This window comes from Thermobia domestica, chromosome 8, assembly GCF_964235325.1.
Source record: "Thermobia domestica chromosome 8, izTheDome1.hap1.1, whole genome shotgun sequence".
Taxonomy (NCBI): domain Eukaryota; kingdom Metazoa; phylum Arthropoda; class Insecta; order Zygentoma; family Lepismatidae; genus Thermobia; species Thermobia domestica.
Genome location: NC_137461.1, coordinates 83,107,424 through 83,134,848, shown reverse-complemented (window position 1 = coordinate 83,134,848; position 27,425 = coordinate 83,107,424). Strand labels below are relative to the sequence as shown.

At 35.2% G+C, this 27,425-nt stretch overlaps 1 protein-coding gene across 2 annotated transcripts in view; it reads right to left on the bottom strand.

The window, feature by feature from the left end:
* The window catches only part of mbo (Nuclear pore complex protein Nup88), a 523,666-nt gene that overhangs the window by 6,151 nt on the left and 490,090 nt on the right, over positions 1–27,425 (bottom strand). For both annotated transcript variants that reach the window (XM_081768639.1, XM_081768640.1), the window contains 8 exons: positions 21,228–21,417; positions 18,772–18,935; positions 15,005–15,090; positions 13,380–13,633; positions 6,692–6,805; positions 5,903–5,982; positions 1,884–2,030; positions 416–575 (listed from right to left, as the gene is read on the bottom strand). In XM_081768639.1, coding sequence (XP_081624765.1) covers positions 416–575; positions 1,884–2,030; positions 5,903–5,982; positions 6,692–6,805; positions 13,380–13,633; positions 15,005–15,090; positions 18,772–18,935; positions 21,228–21,417 — 1,195 coding nt within the window. The remainder of the gene's footprint in view (positions 1–415; positions 576–1,883; positions 2,031–5,902; positions 5,983–6,691; positions 6,806–13,379; positions 13,634–15,004; positions 15,091–18,771; positions 18,936–21,227; positions 21,418–27,425) is intronic.

Below are 27,425 nucleotides of genomic sequence, written 5' to 3'. Positions count from 1 at the left end.
CTGTGATCAACTGTTTCTTCACCTTTCGGGTTTCTTCACACTAATGTCTCGGGTTGCTTCCACGGAATTTTGGTCTAGTTCTAATTCGCATAGTAAAGAACTAGCTCCAATTGAACGGCATAGTATAGTTTCCAATTTGGCATTTGTTGCACTTTCATCTTTGCGCTGTAGAATCAAATACAGAACGTAGTACTGCACAACTTTCAGGTCACTAAGAACCACTTTAAAATACCAGTGCTAGCAAGTACTTTCGACAGTTTGAAATGCTTCGATTACATAACACATATACCACAAACGATACACGTACGTCAATACTGTTAAACTTATCGGACTGTGTTCACTGCACATGGAACGTAAAAGGGCAACATAGTTTACCATTACTATTTTTTATAAGAAATATACAAAATCTACCTACTTGACTCTCTTGGTATTTCTGTTTAGTTTTCACTTGTTCTAAAGCTTCCTGAAATTCCTTCAACTTCTCTTCAGCCTTCTTCAATTCATTTACCATCTTCTTCTCAGCCGTTGACATCAAAGGTTGCTTTTGGCTGATTATACGTAACATACATTCAGCTCTGAAATACCACATTTAATTATTTTTTATCACGAGTATGTGAAGAAAACGAAAAATATACCTGGAAGTTTATACAGAGGAGCCGACTAATATATAATGGAAATTTACTAATAATACTTATTTCTTTTGTAAATGAGATTTCTAAGACTTCGAACAATAATCATTAAAATTTAAACGAAATCACCTTAATGTATACAAACATATGGGACATTAAAGATAAAATATGGTAAGTTTATAGTGCATTACCTAGGTAAATGTGAATTAAAACAAAGCATACTTGATGATGTACTAATATTACGATATTTTCTTATGTTTACTATAAAACAAGGTCAATTCAAATGGAGCTCCCGGAATAGTTTCCAAAGTTAATCTTATTTCACGAATGGTAACTGGTAACCATGATCTAAACCCTAACATTTAAAAAGGCAAAAATATCCTACTTTGAAAAGTGTTTACGGTCCTTTCGTATGCCTCATTATTGCTTGTTGGAATAGCAATGATGGTAACTACATATACAGTTCCACTGAACGACAACTGGGGATGTTGACAGCCGACAGAAGGCCGTATTTTGACAGTCGGAAACATTTTTCAAAGTATGATATTTTTGGTTTCTTAAAGTTAGCATATCAACAAGGTACAAAGAGCTGCAATATTTGGAAAACTGCTTTCCCTTCAAATTTCTGTCACTGCATTGATCCCCTATGTCTACATCTTCCGAACAAAACTAATATATGGCATTACCTCCTACACTTTTGTTTACACTATGCAATTAACTTTCAGACCTCGATTCAACAACTGTCAAATTTTATGCTTTAGGCAGGAGTACCTTTGACATACAGCAAAAAGTTATCGTATCAAAATAATAGGTTCACAATAGATGCTCACACAAATCCGCAGTGTTCGAAAAGTTTTGTGGGAAAGTGTATACACAGACCATAAGTTGAACCAATTTGTCTATGAGTTAGAGAAGAAGAAGAAGAGGAAGAAAATGAAATGAAATGAAGAGAAGAGAATTGGAGTGTTTTAAATTCTATAAAGTGTGTGTAAATAGCAGCTGAGACCGTCCAGTGTCTTAGATCGTTTCTATATTGGTACCGCCAAGTTGTGAGTTAGTGTGTGTTATGATCAGCACCATTTTAACAAGTTATTAGTGATTTCAGTATTTTCTGAGAAAAAAAGGTTAAGTTAAATAACATACAAAAACATTAATGAAGCCGAAACTTCATTTAGTGTCTCGCTGTGGAAGGTAACAGGATTCGCTGCCGCAGAGTACATATAAGGAGTATACTAATTAAAGTTTATACTGAACCTTTTACTAAGTTCTTCTTGCTTATCCTTTATATCTTCATATTTCTCTGCCAGTAATTCTGCTTTCTCCTGAAGTTTCACCTTTTCTTCCTCCAAAGTTCTCACTTCGTTCGTTTGGTAAGTCTTTAAGACCTGTAAGGTTCTTACTCTGAAAATAAAATAAAAGTAATAAAACGCTCATACGTAAAGAGGAAACGATAAATTCTAAATTCTCGTCTCCATGTCGAAATTTCTATTCTAGACTAAGAATTCTTTCACTTCTATTTTTACTTTATGTTATATTCTTTATTATTTTTTAAAAAAATACTGTACTTTATTTGGTATCTGTTGTGTATAATTACCATTATCATTCGAGAATAATAATACATGTAGTCAAACGTGTAGCTGAGTTTGTATTTCTTTTTCAGTTGTTAGAGGGCATACGCTATAAATCCCTAAAGACTGAATAGAATTAAATTTTAAATACTCGTAAAATACAGTTTCAATTAAGTATAAATTAAGCAACCTATATTAAATCGGCTGGCGATTCCAAGCTGGTGCTGCAATTCAGTAATGTCGTGGTATATGTTGGTGGTAGTATCTGAGGGCAAAGTCATACTTAAGTAATGAAAAGTGGGAGGAGTAGCATGTCAGTGTGTAGTGAGAAGAAGGTGATATTGTAAAACGGGGACTTCTCTAATTTCCAAGGCCGTGTGGTAAACCCATTTACATTTGAATTGGGGACCATGTGCTGACCACACATCACTCAACTCAAAGCAATCTGGTAGACCTAGAAAGCCTAGTAACAAACGCGTTGGGATCAATGTACTGACCACACATCACTTCACTAAAACCATTCTCGTAGGCCTACAAATCTAGTAACAGTCACATTGGGGATCGATACATCACTCAACTAAAAACCGTCTGTTAAACTCCAGTAACAATCTGATCTAGGAACTCCAGTAACAATCGCGTTCGGGTTCATGTGCTGACTACATGTCACTTAACTATAAGTTGGATCAGAAACCCAGTAACAAAGTGCCAACAACATAACAACAACAACACATCACTCAACTAAAAGCCGTCTGGTAGGCCTAGAAACCCCAGTAACAATTGCATTGGGGTAGATGTGTTGACCACACATTACTCAATTGAAACCCATCTGGTAGGTTTAGAAATCCAGTAATAATCGCATTGGGATCAATTTGCTGATCATACATCACTCAATTAAAATTGGTCAGTTAGGCCTAGAAACTCAGTAACAATCGCGTTTGGGTTAATGGGTGACCACACAAAACTCAACTAAATGCAATCTGGTTGGCTTAGAAATCCAGTGAAATAGCGTTGGGGTTTGATATGTTCACCACATATCACTCAGCGTGATGGCCTTACGAACTGGATGCTGCAAGTGACTCTATACTTCAAATCAACGAATCTACCAGTGACTTCTCCACAGGAAGTCGAATTTAGATGCATGCATATATAAAGCATGGACTCCAAATGACCACAGAGAGCCATGCATTTTCGTGTCGACTTCGTTAGGAATATTGGTCACTGACATTATGAATGTGTGAAAGAATATCCACTTATATGCAAGTTTCGGATCAGTTATCAAATACATTTATCCCTAATGTGTATACCTTGGAACTCCAGTAACAATTGCGTTGGGATAGGTGTGTTGATAATGTAGAAAAGAAAAAAAATATGTTTATCCTTACAAATAATTTTTAAAAAATAACAAGAGCTGTCCTTTCCTCTCTTCGCACTTCTGCTTGAGTAGCACGTTCTGTAATGTTCTCAGGCAGAAAATGTCTTTAAACATGCTGTAAGAAAATACTTGTGCCTTAAAATACTCTTCACTTCTTGGCCCTCTGTTTGTCTGCGTCAGAAGCTTATGCATGGTCCATGTGCTACGCAAGAGAAGAAGGAGAGGAAAGGTCAACTGCAAGAAGCGGTGTTGTCAATAATAGATTTACTATTCTTAGCAGATCTGCTTAAGCCAAAGGAAGAATTATAAGTTCCGCCACTGTAAGAACACCCTTTTCGTGGAGTTATTCCATGTCGACTGAGATCAGTGGTGAAGAACATATTTCTGTAAAATATTGATGTAGTTTATTACAGGCACAAAATCCGAAGTTAATAGTTTCCAAATTTATCACTGATAAAACATATTATCTGTTCCAACAGCAGCAAAATATATCCACTCTGAATTCCTAAGATTTGTACAATGTCCGGCAAGGAGCTATGACGTTTTAGAAAAGACTGTCACACACTTTATTTTTAAACGAATTTCAAAATTTATTGTTATTACCCATTAATGTTACATGGCCATTTGAGATTACATGTTATGATTAAGGAAAAAAAATAATAATAATCAGCTGTAAAAAATCACATTAGTTAGGTGGCGTAATTTTTTTCGAGGCATTCTTGTAGACAACTGGTGAAATTGTCCAAAAACTTCTAAAGCATTATGGTATCGGGAAGGACTTCAAGAGTACGTGGTTCGTCTATGTAAACTTTACTTGTTAGGTGTTCCCAGAATAGTTACAAGCTGATAAATCTGGGGACCGACGAGGCTACTCGACACGCAACGAAATCAGTTGTCCTGGAAAATGTCTCAGAACAGCCATAGTTGCTCTTGATGGCAACAGGACCCATCTTGCTGAAACTACAGTCTATTTAGGTTAATGTGTCGTCTTCTTAATTCTGTCCGCGCAACGTGGCAACGTAGTGATCTGTATTAACAGACATTGTTCATCAGTTTTCATGGAAAAAATAAGGCCCAATAATGAAGTTCAAGATAATCCACACATAAAAAATTAATTTGTCGCAGTGTAAAGGTTTACAATGAAGTTCTTGCGTGTTTTCAGGTATCCAGAACCCGAAATTATTTGTTAACCATCCCCGATTAACGGACATGGACGTCGTCACTCATGATCAACACGATGTTGTCTGTCTGCAATTCTAACATCCTTTCTGCAAACTTATGTCGTCTGATGAAGTCATTTGTCCGCACTTTTTGAACAACCATTAGCTGATAGAGATGGAGATGGAAGTGTACAATTTTCCGAATTGACTTGTCTGACATCCTGAGAGTGCGAGCATGACGCACTGCCGAACAACGAGGGCTGGCTTCCATCGCTTGACGCACTCTTTCAACGTTTTTTAGGGTCTCTACAGTTCGATCACCTCTCCCTAGTGCAGCTCCTGGTATTGCAGATCCTGTCGTTTGAAACTTATTCACCCCTTTCATACTGCTATCTCGTTTCGGAACGCGACCATGGGGGGACGACTAGAACAAAGAATAACTGTAGAGCCAACTAAATTTTCGTCAAAATCGTAAGGTAAATGGGAAGGTACATGAGATAGCTGGATTGGGTTTCTACCTCTACCAGCACAATTAAATACGCGATTACATAAAAGAGTAGAAGTGGAATATACATCATCATCCAGGCCATACTCTACAAGTATTAACATGAAATTTGGAGATAATATTCATATCACATTTGTCAACAGCACATAAAATAGACTTAATACACTTATTGTCATCCATTTCGGGGGAAAAAAAAACTTATATAAGAATATCTAAGAAATTCCGAGTGAGAAATCTTTGACCGGATCGATAATCGAACCCAAGTTTCCGACATACTGGTCGGTGCGTTGACCACTACGTTATCGAGTTCCACTTCCTACTTTCACTTTGAGGTTGGGAGCTCAGCTGTAACAAGAACTGTATCACAACTGTAGTGCTTGGAAATCCATGTTTATATTATTGAACACCTACCACGGTAGAATTAGATATTACAAGAAGCCATATAATACGCCATCTAACATATAATGATAGCATAGTAATTCATGGACCAACACGGTAAACTGATGGCTCGGGTTAGATTTCCGGATCAGTAGAACTTTTTTTTGTGTATTGTTTCAGTTAAATTAAATTCGCATCTATAGAGAAAATAGTGTGAGAAATATAGGTTTCGTTTATTTACCGTAAAGCATTTTCAAATTCTATACAACGTTATTACGCATGATACATACCTTCTCTCAATTTCTTCTCTTACTCGATCATATTTCTGGAAATACTCTTCTCTAAATACCTGGGTTGCTCGACTAAGAAGCTGGGAAGTAAAAAAGATTAATAGTTAGAGGCTACTGAGATTTGCTATTTAGTCAGAATATTTGTATATTAACTTGATTTAGACTAAACATCTTTTTATTATTTATGTTAGATGAAAAAATAATTTTACGAACAAATCAAAAATTGCAAATATGCATGTACAGTATATAGAGAATAGCATAGCCATCTGCTATCTACAAGTGAAGTAACATACATTATCATGTGCTATTCAACAAGCAACCTTTTCTATTTTTTACCTCATATTTATGGTTTAGTCTCACCTCATATCTTGTTCTCATTGACAAAATCTGCTGGCACCTAGTGAAATATTCGGAAACATGCTACAACTATTAAGATAAAATTAGGAATCAGAATCTAAAAGAATGGGAAATTGAAGAAATATATTTGGAAGTTAAATCAATGAATATATAAAAAGAACAATGAATATATAACAGTAAAAAAATAAGGTGAAACAGAGAAAAAAGTTTTAAGTTGATGGAATATACTGAAGAATTATGTGATAGCAGGAATAGAGATAGTTTATCGTTTAAATGTTGCGGATAAAAAAAAAAAAAAAAAAAAAGACAAAAGGATTACAATACTGAAAAATGAACTGAGCACGCAATTTTAGCACATAAAGAATAGGAACGCAACGTAAGAGTATTAGACTTCTTCAAATGCTTAAATATATATAAGTTTTTTATATTTACCTCCATGCTTTCCTGTGACGACGGATTCGCATTTGGAGCCAATTTTAGAATAGGCTGAGACAGAGACTGTTGCATAAGCTTTTGTATATGAACATCAAATGGCTCCTTCATTATCTGAAATGATGGAATAAATTTTAAAATCAATGAAAACTCCGTATCATATGATTATATCATCCAACTGTACAGCCACAAATTAAAATTTCTTGTGAATACTTTTTGGGAATGATTTATGACGATTTCAAATGTAGATGTTTCAAATGATTTCAAATGCAACATCAAAACAATGCACTGACCAACTTCACTAAACTTTTGGGGAAGAAGGACCATCCAATAGGACTGTGTGCACTTGGTTTTCGGAATTCCAGCCTAGTCGCACATTTCTCAGTAATGAATTTCATGAAGGTCATTCATTCACGTCTCTTGTTGCCAGAAATGTTGATGCTGTACGTGAAAGAGATCGGCATGTGACATACAGTGAGATTCAGGCATCCTTGAAAATTGATATAACAACAATACATACGACTTTGTATGGTCATAACGCACGTTGAATCTTACATAACTTGACTGTAGGTCAAAAATAGGCTCGTGTCAATTAGTGGGGAAAAAAAAATCTTAAAAGATTCAACTGAGATAAGTCAAATTTGGCGTACTACATTGTTACAGGGTATCTGTTCAATGAACCCAAAACTAAACAACAATCCACTGTTTGGTTTGGGTATTTCAAAGTAAGCCGAAACCAACAAAAACTGTTCGTTCCTGGAGTGCTGCCAAGCAAATGGCTGATTGTTTCTTTGTTTATACTGAACACATGGCAATCATAGCTTTATAAAATCGAAGGATTGTAAATTTGAGTGATATACAACAATCTGTTTGCCTAAGGTCATCAATGAATTGCGTAAAACAAACTCAAATTGTTGCATCATTCTTCACCATGACTACGCCAGTTCCAACTCAACACATCACACTGTTGATTATTTGTCCAGTAAAACTGTCGAATTAGTAACTCATTGTCCATACTGACCTGGTTTATTCCTAACGACATTTTTTTTTTTTTTTCGTTCCTACACATGAAAAATAAGACGCGTGGTGAGCGATTTGTGTCGCCTGAAGCAGCTGTTGAGACATTTCGAACAGCTGTTGCTGAGGTAGTAGCGTCAGAGTGGAATAAGTACTGTAAAAATTGGTTTGAGAATATGCAAAAGTGTATAGATCTTAAAGATGAATACTTTAAAAGAATAATAAAGCTATTTTCAAAATTTCACATATATTTTTTCGTGTTGATTGTAGAAACTTTTCCATCAGTACGTTTGACTAAACTTTCCGCGTCAAAATCCTAGCCCTCCAGCCTCTTCTATATCTCTCAGAAAAAGAAGGAAAGGCACTTATATTACAATCCGTCCGCGAATCGCTACTTGCCATTAACTATCTGTAATACTTAACGCATTACACTCTTCCTGTTCGTCATTTTCTAAAAAAAAATCTTAGTCAATTTTTTTATTATTCATTAATTCTTAGTTAATTTCCTTATTAATTTCCATTTTTCAATATTTATTGGTTCTTTGCTCTCCTGTACTTCTATCAGCCTACCCGTCCCATCTTCCTTCGCTAAATTACATTACAACCTAGCAACATTTTCACATAACCATGTGACCCTCCATTTCTATATGGTGCTAATCTGGATGCTTCTTCTCTGGTTTTTATTTTGTTTCCTCTTTACTTTTCCCCTCCCTATCTGATGAAGCATTTTAGTGAGAGTGCTCACAGTAGTTTGTTTTTGTATTGTGATTAATTTAACTTTCTGGTAACAGAAATTCATTTTCTATTCCCCTTTGAGATTCCTTTGTTCTACTTCTCTCTACTATATACATACATACATCTGTACATACACATTTTATATATATACGTACAAATTAATGCTCGTGATATATGGTTAGCGCAGTCGCCTTTGGCGCGGGAGATCCGGGTGTATTTCTCTGAAGGGTTTTTATCTGCAATCCAACCACCCGAAATTTATGCTCCACCGTAAAGCTCTTCATATTTTTTTAATGGATTGCAATAAAATTTCACAAACATGTAATATAATATGTTATTAATGTGCACATTTTTTTATTTGCAGACAACTAAATAAATAACATAAATACCAGAGAATAACAAAGAACTGTGATCAGGTTCTTGCGAATAGAAGGTTTTCAAGCTTCGGTGATCCATAGGAAACTGTGCAAAGCGTATGGGCAGGACTATCAATGGCACTTTAAGTTGGAATTATCAATGCTAGAAGATGGACAAAGTTCCAGAAGGGGAAAATTCGGAGGTGGATAAAGATCAAAGTGTCCGATATGTAACTGCAGAGACAGACGAAATACAAAAGAGTGCATGTGCTGATTAGACAACCATCGAGTAACCATACAGGAGAGTTATGTAAGGTGATTCGTTGTGGATATAAGCTATGGAAATATTAATTCATGAGTTGCAACATAGAATTCCATTTCATAAATAGAACAAGGGTCATTCCATAAATAATGCACACTATATATATATATATATATATATATATATATATTTTTTTTTTTGTGTGTGTGTGTGACTTACACATTTATTGTTTGGAGAGAATCTCTTTACAGGCCTTCAATATAATTTCCCTGCTTGGCAATGGCGGAATCCTAACGTCCGGGTAGCTTCTATATTCCACCAAGGACGCCATCTTTGTGAAGATGTTGAATGATTCATGTAACGGTTGCAAAAAGCTCTTCTAGACATGGAAACGGACGTCCACGCATATGTTGTTTCAACTTTGGGAATAGATCGTAGTTTGGTGGACTAATGTCTGGAGTGTGGTGAGCATGAGGTAATATTTCAAAGCTTTGTACGCACAGCATTAGTCATGTGTGGCCAAACGTTGTCGTGGAGAATCAGTGGACCTTACCTGTGCAACTGCGGTCGGGTTTTGTGCATTTTTCAGCGCAATTTTAGCGGAAATTCACAATACGCTGTTGTGACACTTCTTCCACATGGAACTCTGTCCTTATAACAATGCCTTGGAGATCATAAGCAAAAATCATCATTTGCTTGACCTTTGATTGAGATCGGTGATCCTTTTTGGTCTTGGGAAAGATGGAGCTCTCCATTCGTTAGATTGTGATTCAACTCCAGCTGATAGTCTCTGATCCATGTTTCATCAATATCAATAATACAAAGCAGAAAGTCCTCACTTTCAACGCCGAATCTTTGTTTTAGCACCGTTGCATTGTCCAGATGTGTCTCGTTCTGTTCAGCAGTTAAGAACTGGAGGACCGATCAGGCAGAAATTTTTCTCTTCTGTAAATCACTTGTCAGAATTCGGTATACTGATGCGGATGGAATCCCTGTGATGTCAGAAAGCTCCTCACATGTCACACGGCAATCTTGTTCGAATGCATCTGCCACAAGTTGCAAATTTCTTTCATCAGTTGATGATTTCAGACGGCCTGGTCTTGCATCATCCTTTACGCTCACACGACCACTACGAAAACGAGTAGCCCAACGAGAAACTGTACTACGGCCCACTGTTGTCTCATCACAAATATCACGTAAGATACTGTGAATTTTTGTGAGTTTTTTGCAACGTAAAGTGTCAATCTTTATGTACGACCTTTGATCTTCAATCGACACGTTACCCGAGTCACCCGCCGCCTCCATTTTCAATACTTGTCACAGTCACACTGTATTCACTAGAAAGCGCACAAGCACACGTCTTGCTGCCTCAAGATCTCAGATTTGACTGGCGAAATGTTTACCTCGATTGCATCATCTACTCTGCAGTGTTGCCACAGTGTGCATTATTTGTGAAATGACCCTCGTATGTGCAAAGCAGAATCCGAGATACCTAACCGCAGAACAAGGTGAACAAAATGTGGAAGTGTGCTAATATCTGTTTAAATGTTTTGAGAGGGAGGAGGACGCGTTTTTCGGGAATGTGGTTACCAGTCGTTCTTTCAGAAGAAATGTTCCGGGGGGCATTGCTGGTACTCTTCTATTTATTATTACAATATAGACATATTATTTCGGTCTCCTCCGGGAGGCACTCTCAGAGCCCCCCCGGGGGGGGGGGGGTAGTGACCCCCAAAAAACATGTCTGGAAGAAACACTGGTGGTTACAGGTAATACAACCTGATTCTTCTATGGTCCAGGAATCAAACATGCGTCAATGAATGGCACCTGTCTTTTTTTTCCTTTTTTACCACCGAATTAAAACGAGAGAACCACGCGATCAGAAGAGAAAGTGAAACATGTTCTGAAACAGAAAATATATTATCTGTACGGATTTCTTGAAACATGGTGAAACAATGAAATGTCCTCGAGTTGTGCAGGCTGTACAAAAGTTAAGGAAAGCTATTCCACGAAAATGAAAGCATATTCTACTCGACAGATTTGTTCTGCATCACGATAATGTCCGTCCCCATATGCCAATGGATATGCCATAAGCCTCTGCGAAAGGGGGTCATCGGTAATTCCTAACTCCCCTTGTCAGTGTTGATTAGCTCCATCTGACTTCCATTTATTTACCCCCATTCGAAAACAACCCTCGTGGACGGCATTCCAGCATATGTAAGACATTAAAATCGCTATGAATTCATGGGTCGACACCTCCCAAAATTTTCCCAAAGCGAATTTCAGCATTGGGAGTTCAAGGTAGAAATGTATCGCATACGAGGGACCATGTATGAATAAACTTAATATGTACTTACCATATTTCACGTCTGAGTAACAAGTCAATTCTAGTTATCCTATATCCATGACATTCATAAACAATATCTAGGAAACCAAAAATACAAAATACCAGCGGCGGCTGGTACTATTTGTTGCATGGTTGTGCAACCGGATATTTTTTTAATACTAAAAATATTTTTAAGTATTAAAGTAGTGTATCAGTGAAAAATAAACCTCTGCTCTTGAGCGCAAAACAGTATTGATGCTTTTCTGAAAAAAGTCAATTAAAAAACGGAAAGAAAGAGAGAGATTTACATTTCCAGTGGCAGCGAACGTGGTGGATTTATTCTTGCAGAGCTTAAAAGACTTTCCTCTTCATATTTCCTGAATATTTTTTGGATAAGACTCAAGAATGCTGGGGGAGGGGAACACTTGCGCGTACCTACATACCTTTGCTATTGCAACATTGCAACCGGTGCTTGTACAGACTACGAACCGCTACTGCAAAATACCATTAAGCATTGCAATACTATATGACAAAACGTCTTGATATTTAATACAAGCAAACAAAGGAATAATAAACACTTCTGACCGGAGTAAATACACTTATTTATTAAAAACTAAATTACAGTGTAACGGTTTCAACAACTTAACGTTGATGAAACCGTTACACTGTAATTTAGTTTTTAATAAATAAGTGTATTTACTGTGGTCAGAAGTGTTTATTGTTCCTTTAGTGAGTTCCAGAGTCGTGATGGATAGAGTTGCAAGCAAACAAAATCAGACAGTATGAGAGGGGAGAAAAAAGTGTGCGAAGAATAATTTTAAAAGGGTAACTGAAGTATACAGAATTACTGCCCTGTTCTCGCATAGATCGAAATAATTACAGGAACAACACTTTGGCACAAAGAAATTTAAAAACGAGCATATATTACAAAACAACGGGAAAATACACGAATAGTTACAAATTTAAAGAAATCTCGCAAGAATAAAAGATGACGGCAAAGAAAACGGTAATAATCAACAAAAGGAAAAAGTGTTTAGTTTATTATGCTGGTGAAAGAAGAAATAAAGATCTTTCAAAAGGAATAATATAGCATACAAATGGTCACTGAACTAAAAAGTACACAATGGAGTATTTGAATGACCTGGAAGCAAAGCCAAAAGTGGAAACCAGCACTAAATGAAACTACTTGATTTATAATATGATGGTGAACGAAAATATTCTAAAAAATGAAATCTGTCCAGAAATAAGAAAATTAAAGCAGGGAATTCGTGTTACGATTCGGTTCAAAATCTCTCGTCGTCGTGAATTCTGTCGAGGAATTTGAAGCTTAAAATATATAAAACGATAATCATACCTGTTGTTCTGAATGGTTGCGAAACATAGTCGCTTAATCTGAGACAAGAACATAGACTGAAAGTATTTGAGAACAAGATCCTGAGACGAATATTCGGACCCAAGAGGAACGGGAATAGGGAATGGCGAAAACTTCATAACGAGGAACTACATAATTTATACGGTTTACCCAACATTGTTAGGGTCATCAAGTCCAGAAAGCTTAGGTGGGCAGGTCATGTAGCTAGAATGGAAGAAAGTAGGAACGCTTTCAAAGTCTTGGCTGGAAGACCAATCGGAAAACGACCATTAGGAAGACCTAGGCGCAGATGGGAGGACAATATTAAGATGGATCTCGCAGAGATAGGAATACAAAGTAGAAATTGGATCCAATTGGCTAAGGATAGAAGTCAGTGGAGAGCCTTTGTGAACGCGGCATTGAACCTCCGGGTTCCATAGGCCATAAAGTTAGTTAGTTCGTTAGTCCAGAAATCCAGAAAAAGAAGTCAAGGAAATTCAGTCATCTCAAACTTCCCTATATATTTCGGTGCTTAAATAGTGTGGTATTACATAGCTAGTCAACAACCAGAACAGCAGTAGTCATGTACATGTGTATTAAATATACCTGTAATATGTAAATTATAACTTGAAGGAGTTATTTACCTTTTGAAGAGGCGACTGCATCTCAAATCCCCTATCTTTCTCAGAGAACAGCTGCAAAGACTGAGAAAGGAGAATACTTTGAAGCTGAAGACTCACAACTTCTCCCGTTGCTAAAAGACAAATAACTATAGTAGGTGGATGAATCATAGAGAATCCAATAACCGGAGACACAGCAGTTGAGGATGAAGTCTTTGTGCATAGTAAGTATTCGGCACTGCTTGACTGCTTCAAGGCAGGAAGTTCAAACACATCATCTGAAAAACAAAATTAGAATAAAGCAAGCAATGTACAGGAATACATATGAAAAATTAAAATTAATGAAAAGCTTAATAGAAACATTTAGTAGGAGATGGTTACAAAGTGAGAGCACGCCTTTTAATTTATGCGGCTTGCCACAAGAGGCATTAGTGTCGCATAACGCCTAAAACTCCAACATAATTAGTTTAAGAGATCAGTCTCCTTACTTGAAGTATTCAGTAAAGCGTACTTTTGCAGGCACTTTCGGAGGTTTACTCACTCCTTCATCGGTGCAAATGATGTTTCCCTGCTAAACAAATGACACAGTACAGAAATTTCTCATTTGGCTGATCGTGAAATCTATTTGTAGGAAAACAATCTCTTAAAAATAGCTTTTTATGACCTCATTCCTATAATTTTGTGATAAAGGCCATACACATATATACTAAAATACAATAAACACTCTATAACTATTTTAACTGAGTTAACCAAAATTAATTACACTAAAAAATTAAGTAGAAATCTATCATTGATCAGCCTGTATGGTTTTTAGTAACGAATTGCTGGGTACCAAAAATTGGTGGAAATAATTTGTAACTACAAATCGTCTTAAAATTTCCACAATGATTCGGAGAGCAAAACATTTCCATATTCTTGTTTCAGAACTATTTTTTTTAACGAAGAACAAATGAAGAACGGCTTGCGAACAATCTCATATTAACGAAACTTCGACATACTTATGGTATCTCATTCCATGTTCTACAAGTTGCTTTCAGGATCAGCCAAATGAGAAATTTCCTCACCATGTCATTTGTTTCGCAGCGAAACGTTACCATTTGCTGATAAAGGAGCGAGCAACACTGAAAACACGCTTTACTGAATGTCTCAGTTAAGGAGACTGATCTTTTTAACTAGTTAATATGCATCCCACCGTTTCTTTGAGTAATTTCCAACATAATTTTAGTGGAGCACTCTCGACTTAAGAAAAACATATTTTACTTTGTATCGTACATCTATTAAATGTCCTTTTATTAGTAAATTATTGCTTCATTGCATCAAGCTATATAATTAATCATTTTTTCATTCCTCTCGTATGAACATTTCAATCCACCATAAGGCACCTTCATTGAGAAGATTTTTCAACATCTACGGAGATTCCTCTGGTCATTTAGTTGTCATATTTAGAGCCTGCAATGTAATTTTATTCAGTTACGTAAGCACATTTTATTTTGATTTTTCATATTACATATATATATATATATATATATATATATATATATATATATATATATATATATATATATTCTCTCTCTCTCTCTCTTTGATCCCTTTCGCTCTAACTATGCGCATATATACAAACACTACAAGTATGGACGTTTAATACTTACTATCCTGAGTATTCACTAATTCTTCCAGAGCAGGTACAAGTGGAAGTGTCATAACATGGATCCCCGTATCATGTGTACAAAAATATCTGAAAAAAAAAAAAAAAAAAACTAGCAGTGTAAGAAGGCTTAGAACCTCAATATCGCTGTTTATTACGTTTAATCAATCCGGTACATTTTTAAATACTTTCAATAATTGTTCGGATTGTTGAAATTTTTTAAAAAAAAAGTAAAATTGAGTATCAGCCATCAATCAGCTTTCTTCTGTACTCCTTGCGGAGATAGAGGACAATTTTGAAACTTAAGTATTTAGTTAAAAACGGATAGAAGTTTGTGTATAATGCATAACTTCTTACACTAACATTTTTAAGCATCTATCAAGCTAGACTGCTTTAAATACAGTGTGCACTGCCTTAAATACAGTGCGCCTTAAGCCAGAAACTTCTGCCTTAAATAAATAAAAATCTTGTGCGCACATTTTTAAGAGAAAGTTATATTTTGTATAAAACTAACTCGAAATACAACAGGAAGTAAAAGTGCAAGATGAACTCGAAAACTAACAACGATTTCTACCTCAACATTCTGACTTCTTAGAATTTTATAGCTAATATTTAAGAGAAGGCAATCAGTGTGAATCCTCATTTTTAATCACAGAAAGAACAATATGTGTTCTAAGAAATAAAATAAACGATGAGAGGTTAAGTTTTTCGCCTGTATTCTGTTCATTCTAGCATTGATATTAGCCTAGACATTATTTTGATTATGATGAATGAAAAAAAAAAAAAAAAAGATAATTAAGTTCGCAAGACCAGGAGTAAGTTTTAAGTCACTAAGTTTTATATAATAGAATAAAAATAGTGTTTCTACTTCTCCGAAGATATAAATGTCACTGCTCAAGGGTTTATTTTATTTTATTTATTTAAAGTTCAGTTGAATGTAATTATTTTGGCCTTGCGTTCATTAAGATCAGTTGACAAAATAATGTACAAAGAAGGAAAACAACTCTAATAATCAGTTAAAGTTCTAGATACATAGCTTACAGACTCTTATAATAATACTATTATTGTCACAATTATTTGAAAGTATACTCAGGAATAATCATCATCGTATGTATTCTGCTATTATTGGCAGGTCACTTGGTGCAACTAAGAAGCATCCATGTACCCCAGTTTTCAGCTAACATTTTTTTCTTCACGTATGATTTTTCTGTTTTAATATTGTCCATCAACTGTAGCCTCCTATTTCCCCTCCCTCTCTTTCTTACCACCACACTCTCTAGCACGTCCCTCCTGATACAGTTCCTTCTTAGCAAATATCGTTAACCGGTTTCTCTTTCTCTTTTCAACTACACCTAAAATTATACTTTTCTCTCCTACTATTTCGAATGTCTTCTCATTCATTTTCCGTTCGACCAAGCTAATTAACCCCATTCTTCTCCACACTCACAATTTGAAAGTCCAGCCACTTTTCATCGCTTTTACGTAACGGCCATGTTTAAACCTCATTGAGTACAATACTACACACGAAACATTTTGAGTCTTTTTCTTAATTCTTCATTCAAGGATCCACAATAACACTTTTCTTCCTCCTAAATGCCTCTTCCGCCATTCCTATCCTTGCTTTCGTTTCACGTTCGCACTTCATTTTCTCTCTAATAATATTATTCTGGTATCGAAAACTAGTCACGTGTTCTATTTTATCCCTTCCTACTTTTATATTTGACACCGACCGCTTCGTTCCAATAACTATGGATTTTGCCTTTCTTACGTTTATTTCCATTCTATACTCCTCGCAGCCCTTCCTGTAATTCAACTATTAAAATTACACTATAAAACTTGTACAAAGTTAGCCTTCTAGTCACGGAATGTATAAGAATCAGAAAGTAGTGCGATTAGTCCTATAATGGTAGGTTTGAGATTCAAAAAATATCCACGGTTTACTTCTTCTCAGGACAAAATCTGGTCAAAATTTGGATAACAAAGAGTTTACTCTTGGAGCCAATTTTTGTTCCTTCTAAGTACAACATAATATAATGAGACATGTTTAGAAACAAAATAATTATGTTAATATTGTTTTTTAATCATTACACAGAGTATCTAAAAACTCCCATCCCATAGGGAATATTCTGTCACAACTTCACGCATTACGTCTTCGAATGATGAAGTGTAGACCCATAATTTTTAATGTTCAGGATATTGCTTTTCCAGATTCCCTTAATGTGGTTTCCTGAATATCAACGGTAATCACTGGCTTCATAATTTTCTTCTGGCTTCTTTTGATACTTACATAGATATATACATACAACTGACTGTGACTGACGTAATTTCAAACTTCCAGGAACAAATAATCTCACCTTAAACTGAGGACGACAACTATACAGACAATGGAGACTAGAGCGTATGAGAAATACCATACATCATTAAAGCATCTAGGATTCCACATTAGCAACACAGGTAACATTAATCACTGGCGCCACAAGCGTGATTACTCATAAAGGATTCACTGCACTTATAATTACATGTAAGAGGGTTCGGCATTTACTTCGCTCGAACTACCCATTCACAAGGCGGTTTCCCTCCATAGTATCACCATGACTATATTAACTATCCATTTACCTGGTTATGTACAGATGCGAATTTATCAGGCACATTTACTCATAGTTTGTCAATAAACAGATTATAGTAGAATAACTATCAAGCATATCGTCATCATCAGTAATTTTCAGGCGGATTAAATATCATTGGCTCAATAAATTACTTAGTATCGCAATGATAAAGAAGGATTATAGCATCTTGTAAGGTGAGATCGAATCATTTGAGGGGACCCTGAACTTGTTTTAGCTGTACATATTTTCTATAGTACACATTGCAAAATTATACTTTAAATTCTTCGCAACAACTTCAAAATTGTTACAGAAAGTTTTAATGAACTTGAATTAGCTTACAACCATCTATATCTCCTATAATATTACCAAATCACTGGAAACAGTATCACTTAATTTGTAACTATATATAATATGTATGACAAGACAATCTTTTTTCTTCTTCTTAACGTGAATTAGATTTCCGATTTACAATCTGTCGAAATCAATATATATTTAACATATTGTGCATATGAAACCATTCTAATTAACGATATAATTTTAATAAGACGTGTTTTGTAAACATTCAGTGAATTACATACGTTCAATTATAATAATTAATAAATTGTATAGATACAATATAGTATGGTATGAATATTTAAAATTTTACATTAAACAAAAGGTCATATTATGGTATTTCTTAGCATAAATAATCTCTGACATGAAATACTAAATTCAACATTTTTCTTACTTCTCCGGGACGGAGCTACTTAAAGAGATGTCAGAGTTTATTTTTTTGTAATGAAACAAATCTAAAATTTGGTTCGTTACAATTCAAATGATGCAGACTTAGAATATACATAATTGAATAAGTAGAATTTGCGATCAGCATTACGGCTTTCTCTTGCATTGTAAGCGTTCTACCTGTGACTTCAACTTTATCTCCATTCGTTTATAGTTAAAAAAATCTATTCCAACGTTCCTTCCTTAAATTAAGATTATAATATTGTATACAGCTATATTCTAGTTATCCAACTATGTGTATTCTACATATGTAATATTTCAACATATGTATATATTTCATATGTAAAAATTCTCTATGAGAACGGACTTTTGGGACATCCTATATGCAACACACAAGAATTGAATATAAGTGAAAACTATAATTTTCACTACTGTTAAAGCCTACCTAGCATTACAACTGATATCATGATGCAAGAAGATTGGACATGTGTAAGGGTCATCGCTAGAGTCCAGAGTCAATCCCAACTCAAGTTCAACAGATTCAAATACATATAAAGCAGAGTCTGGTGTATGAAGGCTAAATGTAGATCCATATTGTGACCAAGACGACTGAAAGAATGAAAATAATTAATGCCTACAACACGTATGTCTTAAAATTTACACTTAACACTGAGATAAAAATGTATATCTTGTATGTTGGTAGATGCTATAGGATATATTACTCAAATAACAGTCTTATCTTGTATCTCGAAGCTTTGTGATTCACTTTTACGGTTTCAATGTTCTTTGACACTTTCTTCATTAACGTTTAAAAATTGCTAAACTGGACGCATTGTTCCGTTTTTGCCCTACCTGTAGAACTCTCCTAAAAAAAAAAAAAAAAAAAAAAAAAAGTTGATAGCCTCACTCTATTGATAACCTAAAAAACTATCACTTTTTGATTTTTGGAAAAATGTGTGTTGCACAGTTAATAATGTTTATCACTAATTTTACATCTTTATTCTTCCTGTAAGCAAAATAGTTAGGAAATTGAGTAGTAGCAGATATCAACAATTCTCTGGAATGTTGTTAGTATTTTAATCATAGGAAGGATAACGATCTAAAATTAGTGATAGGCTTTGTTAAGTATACAACGCAAGATTTTCCAAAAAGAGAGGAAAAAAATAGTTTTTGAGGACTGAGGCTGTCTACTTTCTTTTCATGAAATTTCCACAGGAAGAGAGAAACTAACAATGCGTCCAATTTAGCAATTTTCACATGTCATCGAAGAAAGCGTAAAGGAGCACTGAAACCGCATGAGTGAAACACAAAAGTTCAGGACACAAGGTAAAACTGTGCTAATACCTTATTTATAGTCCTACTATGAAATAAAGCTTTAATTTTTCCATGTGTAAAGTATTCCAAATGGTTACAAAATAAAGACAGAAATTAAATACAACACACACTATGACTGGATTTAATAATCTATAACCCAACTGATTGAAAGTTTACTTACAAAACATCATTGCATTGCAAGGAAATGAAAAAACAAATTTAATTACTTATTATTAGTAGTAGTAGTAGTAGTGTGGCAGAAGATTCTGCAGGAACACATCTAACCAGGTTTTCTTCTAGAAAATGTTGTCCGGAGGACAAGGCGGAGAAGGTAAATGAAAGTGTGTGGGGACTGCATTGGAACACTGTTTGCTACGTAACGTATATTGGACGAGAGTGATATGTAATAGGAATTTAATTTACTTTAGTTTTAGGCTAAAAGGAACACTATTCTCAACTAGTACTGTTAAAATTCCAATAATTTATTATTCGAATATTCATTATTCGACTAATGAATAATTAATTATTTGAACAATTGTTCAAATAACGAATAATTGTTCGAATAACAGATTCTTCAAATAACAGTCATTATTCGAATAGCCTAATTGTTCGAATATTAGAAACAAGAATTTTAGGAATGATAAAAAAATGAATGAAAATGATAAACAAAAAATGAATGAAAATTTTTGAACGGCCCCTACATCGAATTTTGGTACTTTCTACGGAATAAGCATATCATATTGAGTTAAGTGACTGGGTTTGGCTGCACTATATGTACTTTTCCAGATATAAGGCATACAAGAAAAATTTTGATTGAAATATATTGGATCTTTTGATCCAAAAATGAATATTCTGATACTACAAAAACAGAAGAAAGCTTATTCGAATAGTTTAAATCGCACTTTTCCCAACGTATGTTTGATTAGACCCACGTCGTATATAGGCTCAGATTGAAACACGTGGAGACTTCATACTATATTGATTTACCAAGGCTAGAGGTATCAAAGGTAATATTTCGTTGATCATTTTCGGAAAAATTAGTCTCCTTTTGCAGTACATGTGGTGATTAGATATTTCATATCCCACCTTTATATGCTTCTTATCTGAAAGTGGAGACCTTCTAGATGAATATAGCATTCTTATTTTTTTAGATTTGAACTTGGCACTAATCGTTTTATATGTTTTTATGAGGGAATAATTTGAATTTTTTTTCGGAAAAATTAGACTCTTTTCGCCTTACATACATACAAATTAAATTAGATACTACACAGTCCACTTTTATATGCATATTAACTTAAAAAGGCGAGCCGTTATTAACTTTGCACTAGAAATAGCGTAATTGGTTTTGATAGTATACATTTAATTAGTTTCGTTTTGTCTGCGAGCAAATGTCTGCTAAAATCACCGCGGTGAGGTATCTTAAAGTTTTGAAATTACAATTACTTCTGTACAATCGTTAAAAATAAAACTGTGTTTTAAATTTTATTCCACTTATTCATGTGTGTCTTCCTTGGTGCTGCAATATTCACGAACAGCAGTGTATTATTCATGATACTATAATAAGAAAAAAAAAAGAGAACTGTTTACCTTTTCTTCTTCCTCCTCTTCGTCCATACGGTGTAGCAGAATACTGTGATACAGAGTTCCTGTGCATGTCGCGATAACCACTACAGGTGGCGTACTTTGGAGGCACAAAATTGAGCAAGCTTCTACACCATAATTATCCTCGGCAGGAGGATACATCGACAATGGGCCATAGATAGTTGGTTTCTTGTTTCTAGAATGAAAGAAATTATACGTTTGCACTTCGAATCAGTTCTTTGCACTAAGTATCGCAGTAATGGATCAGCACCAGAGTCAAAGTTTCTTTCACTTACATCACGATTCCAAGATTACTCATAGTAGAAAAGAAATAATTTTTCAATGGATTTCTAACTCTACCACACAATTCCTAACTCCTGACTTTTCCTCCCTACAAAGACATTTGTGAGCGCCACTTACGTTCAATAGTCTTTATCATGGACGTGCGCATTGGGCGAACCCTCGGGATCCGGACCCACAATGAAATCCTGACTTTTCTATAAGTTTAGTCTAATTTTAGGGGCCATTTTACAAATTTTAATATAATTTAACCCAGGGGTAGAAGTAGATCTGAAAAGGCAGGGGAACACAAGACATCACGCCGTCCCCGTGTCTATCTTTAAACATTGAATTTTTTAGGAAGTGGGGGGATGTCATAGATATTTTTTTGGAAGTGAGGGAACGGCCTCCTCTCTCGTTATCCCTCACTTTTACCCCTGATTTAATCTCGTATTGAATTTGCACCCCCGAAAAGCTTTGGATCCTCCGAAATAAATTCTTTTGTGCATATTAGGTCTTTATTATTATTGTTGTTACGATTATTACAAATCTAACGTAAAATGAAGTGCGATGTATTTGGGTTATTTCCTTAGGGATGAAAAAAATACGATAATCAATTAATAAATTACGTAGTTACTTTCTTGAAAGAAATCTGACAATGGATCAGCATTAGGGTAGCCGAGGATGAGTCCAAGTGCTCTGTGGAATGGATCTTTCACTGAAGCTTTAAAACTAGGCTATGTGGTTTGGGGTCAAATTCTACACAAGGTTTGTATATAAAAGGAACAAATTCATGAAATGAAATCCTAGTTTAACACCCCATGATATGCCCTTTAGGCTAAAGGAGACGGTGGCATATTACACAAACGGTTTTATAAATCGTATTGTAATGAAACAAATAGGCGAAATGAATTACTAATAAATAATAATTATAAATTATTTTCATTTTGCTACTGTGGTACCAATTAATATTTAGCATCATTTGGCACTCGGTGTGTAAAAAGATTGACGTAAACATCGGACAATAATGCAGTAAGCAGTCTGCCATCTTGACAATTAGTCGCACTCGATATTAGGTTTATTAGGTTAAAGGAAACGGATGTAGGGTAACCATACGTCCGGATTAAATGCGATTGTTCCGTTTTGAGAACACAAAATATTGTTCTGATTTTTTAAAAAAGAAGGACACATTTCATCCTATATTTTTTTATATTACAATACCTATAATAAATTAGTTAGACTGTGCTTTGCTCACTTGTTTCAATTTTAGGAAGTAAAGTTGTGGTGACCTTTACAGTTATTTAGTTAGTAAACCTGACTTATTAAATACAATAGGAACTTCAAGCAAATATGGTTCGAGCAGTTTATTTATTTATTTAACTTTCCGCTTTAGGAACTTGGTACATGGCATTTTCAGGAGATGTAAAATAATATATTTTTTAAAAGGACAATTTACAGATACTATACATTCAAATAAAAATACAGCATAATAATAAAATAACTATTTTTTAAACATTAATTTCCGCTTGCAATTCCCATTTGCTCGACACACAAAGTAAATTTTGTCTTATATAGAAAGATCCGGTTGAAGGTATTCCTCTATGCTATATAATAGCTGATTATGTAATAATCACTTAAAGTGTATTTTAAAATGCAAATTTGACATTTGACTGAATTTGTTAGTTTATTATTACATAAAGCAAAGCATATTACATTTGTTAGTTTATTATTACAGAATGCATAAAGAAAAAAAAATAAGAAAATACGAATATTATAATTCCAAAATATGAAAAAAAAAATTGAAATTTCAGATGTCTAAAAATTAAGTACAATACATATGTATATATCACCTTACATTTACAGATACAGGTCACTATTCATGAACCTTTTGAAACATATCAGGCATAGATTTACGCCACTACTTCAATAAAAAAAGCTTGCGATTAACAACTGGCGTTGTTAATATAATATACGATACACAGTGGTGTAATGTTAGAACTTTTGGTAGGTATACGCTCAATCGTTTTCAAAAGTATAGCGTATACGTACCCTAGTATATGATCATTCTATCGTAAATTTAAGGTGAGTATACGCTGGACAATAAAAAAATTTAGGTGAGTATACGCCGTATACTCCCGTATACGCAGCATTACATCCCTAGGACAGTAAGGTACAATAAGAATAAAATAAGGAGGTACAAATCTGGGAATGTTCAACTTCACTATCTTGGGGCCCTATCGGGGAAGAAGAGGCTTGTCCCATGTCACAAATGCGACCATCTTGTGCATTGGACCCGGGAATGTACGTGGTACCTCTGCAATTAAAGTTGAAGCAGGCAGGGCTTCCCAGAAATGGGTTGGTCTCTTCCGGCTCTATTGAAGAGATGTATGTTCTATCTTCCAAATGGGCAACTAACACGTACCATGGGTCTACGAGTGTACGTGGTCCCTCAGGACATAAATCTGAGGTAGGCAGGGCTCCAAAAATTGGTTGGACTCCGTCGGGTTGCGCTAATACCGTGGAACTCTGCACCAAAAGGGGAGAGTGAATTGCCTTAACGCTCCGGCGTAGATACTAAAAATGTCGGTAGAATCCTACTCGCTAGAGGAGTTCCCTCCATCAGCAGGTGTAACTGGGAGATAGAACTCGGTTTATTGCGGTAATGGTCGTATTCCACTACCCTTCTTCGTAAGGATTTTATATAGGTAACTGCTATTATGTGAACAAGCAATCACAGTGGCGGATCCAGGATATGATCAAGGGAGGGGCTAAACCATATTTTACCGTTTTATTTAGTGTAAAGAAAGTTTATCCAGTCTATACCTGAGCGTCAAGGGGGGGATCCGCGCCTGAGCAATCACTGCCCATCTATGGATCTACAGATCGGTCTACAGGTGTAAGGCTTCAAGGAGAGTAACTACGCTATGTACTCACTACAAAGAACAAGTGTGATAGTTGTTAAACATGTCACAATCTCGGTTCCCTTAATTTTGTATTAGCGCCTCATAGCTCCGTGCCCCGTGGGATATAGTAAAGTATATTTTTTAAAGTTGAATTGGAATTTAGAGTCCCTTTCAGTACCAAGGCAAAATGAGACATGGACCAACAGCTTAACGTGGATTCCGAACTACATGAGATCCGGGCGGGAATCAAACCCGTTTCTCACGCCGAAGACGCGTACAGTACCCATATATCCTCGGAGAGTTCTATCTTCTTTTTAAGCTAAATGTTATGTTAAAGTATTTCAATTTAGTGGGATAATTTTAATCAGTAGCGTTTTTCTATCCACCACATCTATTCCGTTCTAAAAAAAAAGTGTAGTATGTATATAAATATTTTTAGCGGCTCAAAAATCTACTGTAGCTTGTGCGCGCGCGTGTGTCTGTGGGCGCTAGATTTTCGTATATGGTCGAGAGCATACCTATTGAAATTTTTTATAATTATATCATTGCTTGAAGTTGATACAAAGTCATTGGGTTAATCAAAGTTAAAAATTTAGTTTAGGAGCACGAAACATTCAGAATATGAAGAAATATTACGATTTTTACTGAATATGATTTTTTTTTCAAATAATATAAAATGTGAAAATTTTAAACACACTATTCCGATTTGACAAACCATATAACATTAAGATCCTTGTTCCTATTGCCCTATGAGGCATTATTAAAAATAAGATTTTTTGTATTTTGCTTCTGTCTATTTATTACATGTATATAGATTCATTCTTATGTGGTATAACGAGTCCCGAGTTTCTGTTAGTCAGAAATTTTGTATATAAATATGATTGTAATGTTGTACTGGTGTAGAGGTCCAAACTTAGTGAAACTTTTCGTATGTATGAAAGATGTTTCGATAATTTATATAAAAGGTAATGTATTAGCTTTTGATACACTAGTCTACAAGGTGTACGAAAAGGAATTAACAGCGTTATTCTTAGTATCTAATCAATATTAGTAAATCAATTTCAATAATTAATGAGCAAATGACAGTATTCTGACACGTTTGTTTTTGTCACTACAAAACACCATAATAAAGTTTCATTTTAAAACGAAATGACCGGTAATTTCTCGTTAACGTTCCACAAATTACGCCCTTTAGGTTATAAAGAAGACGAATGGTTAATGGAAGTGAATGATTGTGAAAGAATTGTTGGAATGAAAATGTGGGAGGAAACGGGAGAACTCCGAAAAAATTCGTGAACACGAAGCTGTCCACTACAAACTAACTCAACCTGGAATCAAACCACGGACCCCTCGCACCAGAGATGAGTGCTCTACCATTTTCTTCAACCCTTTGACTCTCAGTTCCTCTTTTTGACACTTTTAGTGCTACCAGACTCGATAGGGACATGAAAGCACAAACTTTGACACCAGTTAAAACAAATGACAATGCTCTACAGACTTATCCGAACTCCGAGGATGTTTTGCCTTACGATCAGTTTAACCCTTCAAAGCCCTAGATTACACTCACCGACTAAATATCAAGCAAAAGGTGTACCCCTGAACCACCATTCTCCAACCAAATGTATTGCAATATATGTTCATTACGTAGCATTGGTTTATTGTTTACAACTACAAAATGAACACTTCATTTTGCAGTACTACCGGTACTTTACTGCGAAATTATTAATTTAATCCAATAAACTCTTGCTTTCTTTAAAAGTTGTCCCACTTTTAGCTGTTGAAATTATTGTCACCTCTAGACGGATGATTAATAAACCTGAATGATTATGAAATGACTAGCTGAAATGCCCGTTTCTTACACGGGGAGAACATGTTTGTGAAAATTACTTGAGCCTTCTTTCCCCCTTAGAATAAAAATTCAATGAAATGATAAAAATCCGTAATATCAGCCCTTCCTACCCTCTGTCGATGGAGAATGAATGTTGACTTAAAAACGACATCAAGAGTGGCACTATTCATCTCTGCGGTCACGAAACTATTGATTCGATACTAATATCAGTAGTTTCGATCATTTTTACATGTCACCATCTTCACACCCACCCCATTAACAACCACGCCGATAGGGAAAAATGAAATGAAATCTTTGAGTTTTACGTCTCACGATTATGCCGGCGAGGCTAAAGGAGACGGCAATGATGAAAAATGAATGAAATGGTGGAATGAAGAAAGTGGAAGGAAACGGGAGAACCCCGAGGAAACCCACACACACGGTGTTTGTCCACCACAATGTTCACTTGGCGGGGTCTGGGATCGAAACCGGGACCACAAGCACCAGAGGTGAACGCTCTACCACTGAGCTACAGCGGCCCCCTTCCATGCCGATGGGGGATAAATCTGGACTTAAACGGCATCGAGTGTCACTATTCATCTCAGTAAGCATGGAAACTAGGAACTGCACTAATACCGTTGGTTTTCGATAATTTTTATATGTCATCCCCTTCCTATTCCAATGCCGATAATGTGATAAAACTTATTTAGACTTAGTACCAAAAATAATCACGTTCAGTGCGGCGATCTACGAGAAGTTGAAAGGCTTAGATCTTATTATTATTATTATTATTATTATTATTATTATTATTATTATTATTATTATTATTATTATTATTATTATTATTATTAATTTATTTATTTATTTATTTATTTAGAAAATGACCCTTCATCCTCTTAAAAGGGAAATTTGCAAAAACGCTGGAACATGACCCTCTATTTTTAATGCGGAGTTTATATACAGAGTTCCATCCTCCTAAAATGAAGGGCTCGTGAAATACTCAATTTTTCGCATAAATTAAGACTCCCCCACTCTCCCTTAGAATATGGATGTTAAACGAAATAATATAAGAACCCAGCTCGAAGAATTGATACCTGCCATTTTCCCGTGATTCGATCTTAAACAAGAACCCTTTCTCTTTTAGATATTAGATTAGTGGAATGAGAATGTGGATGAAAACAGAACTTCCACCAA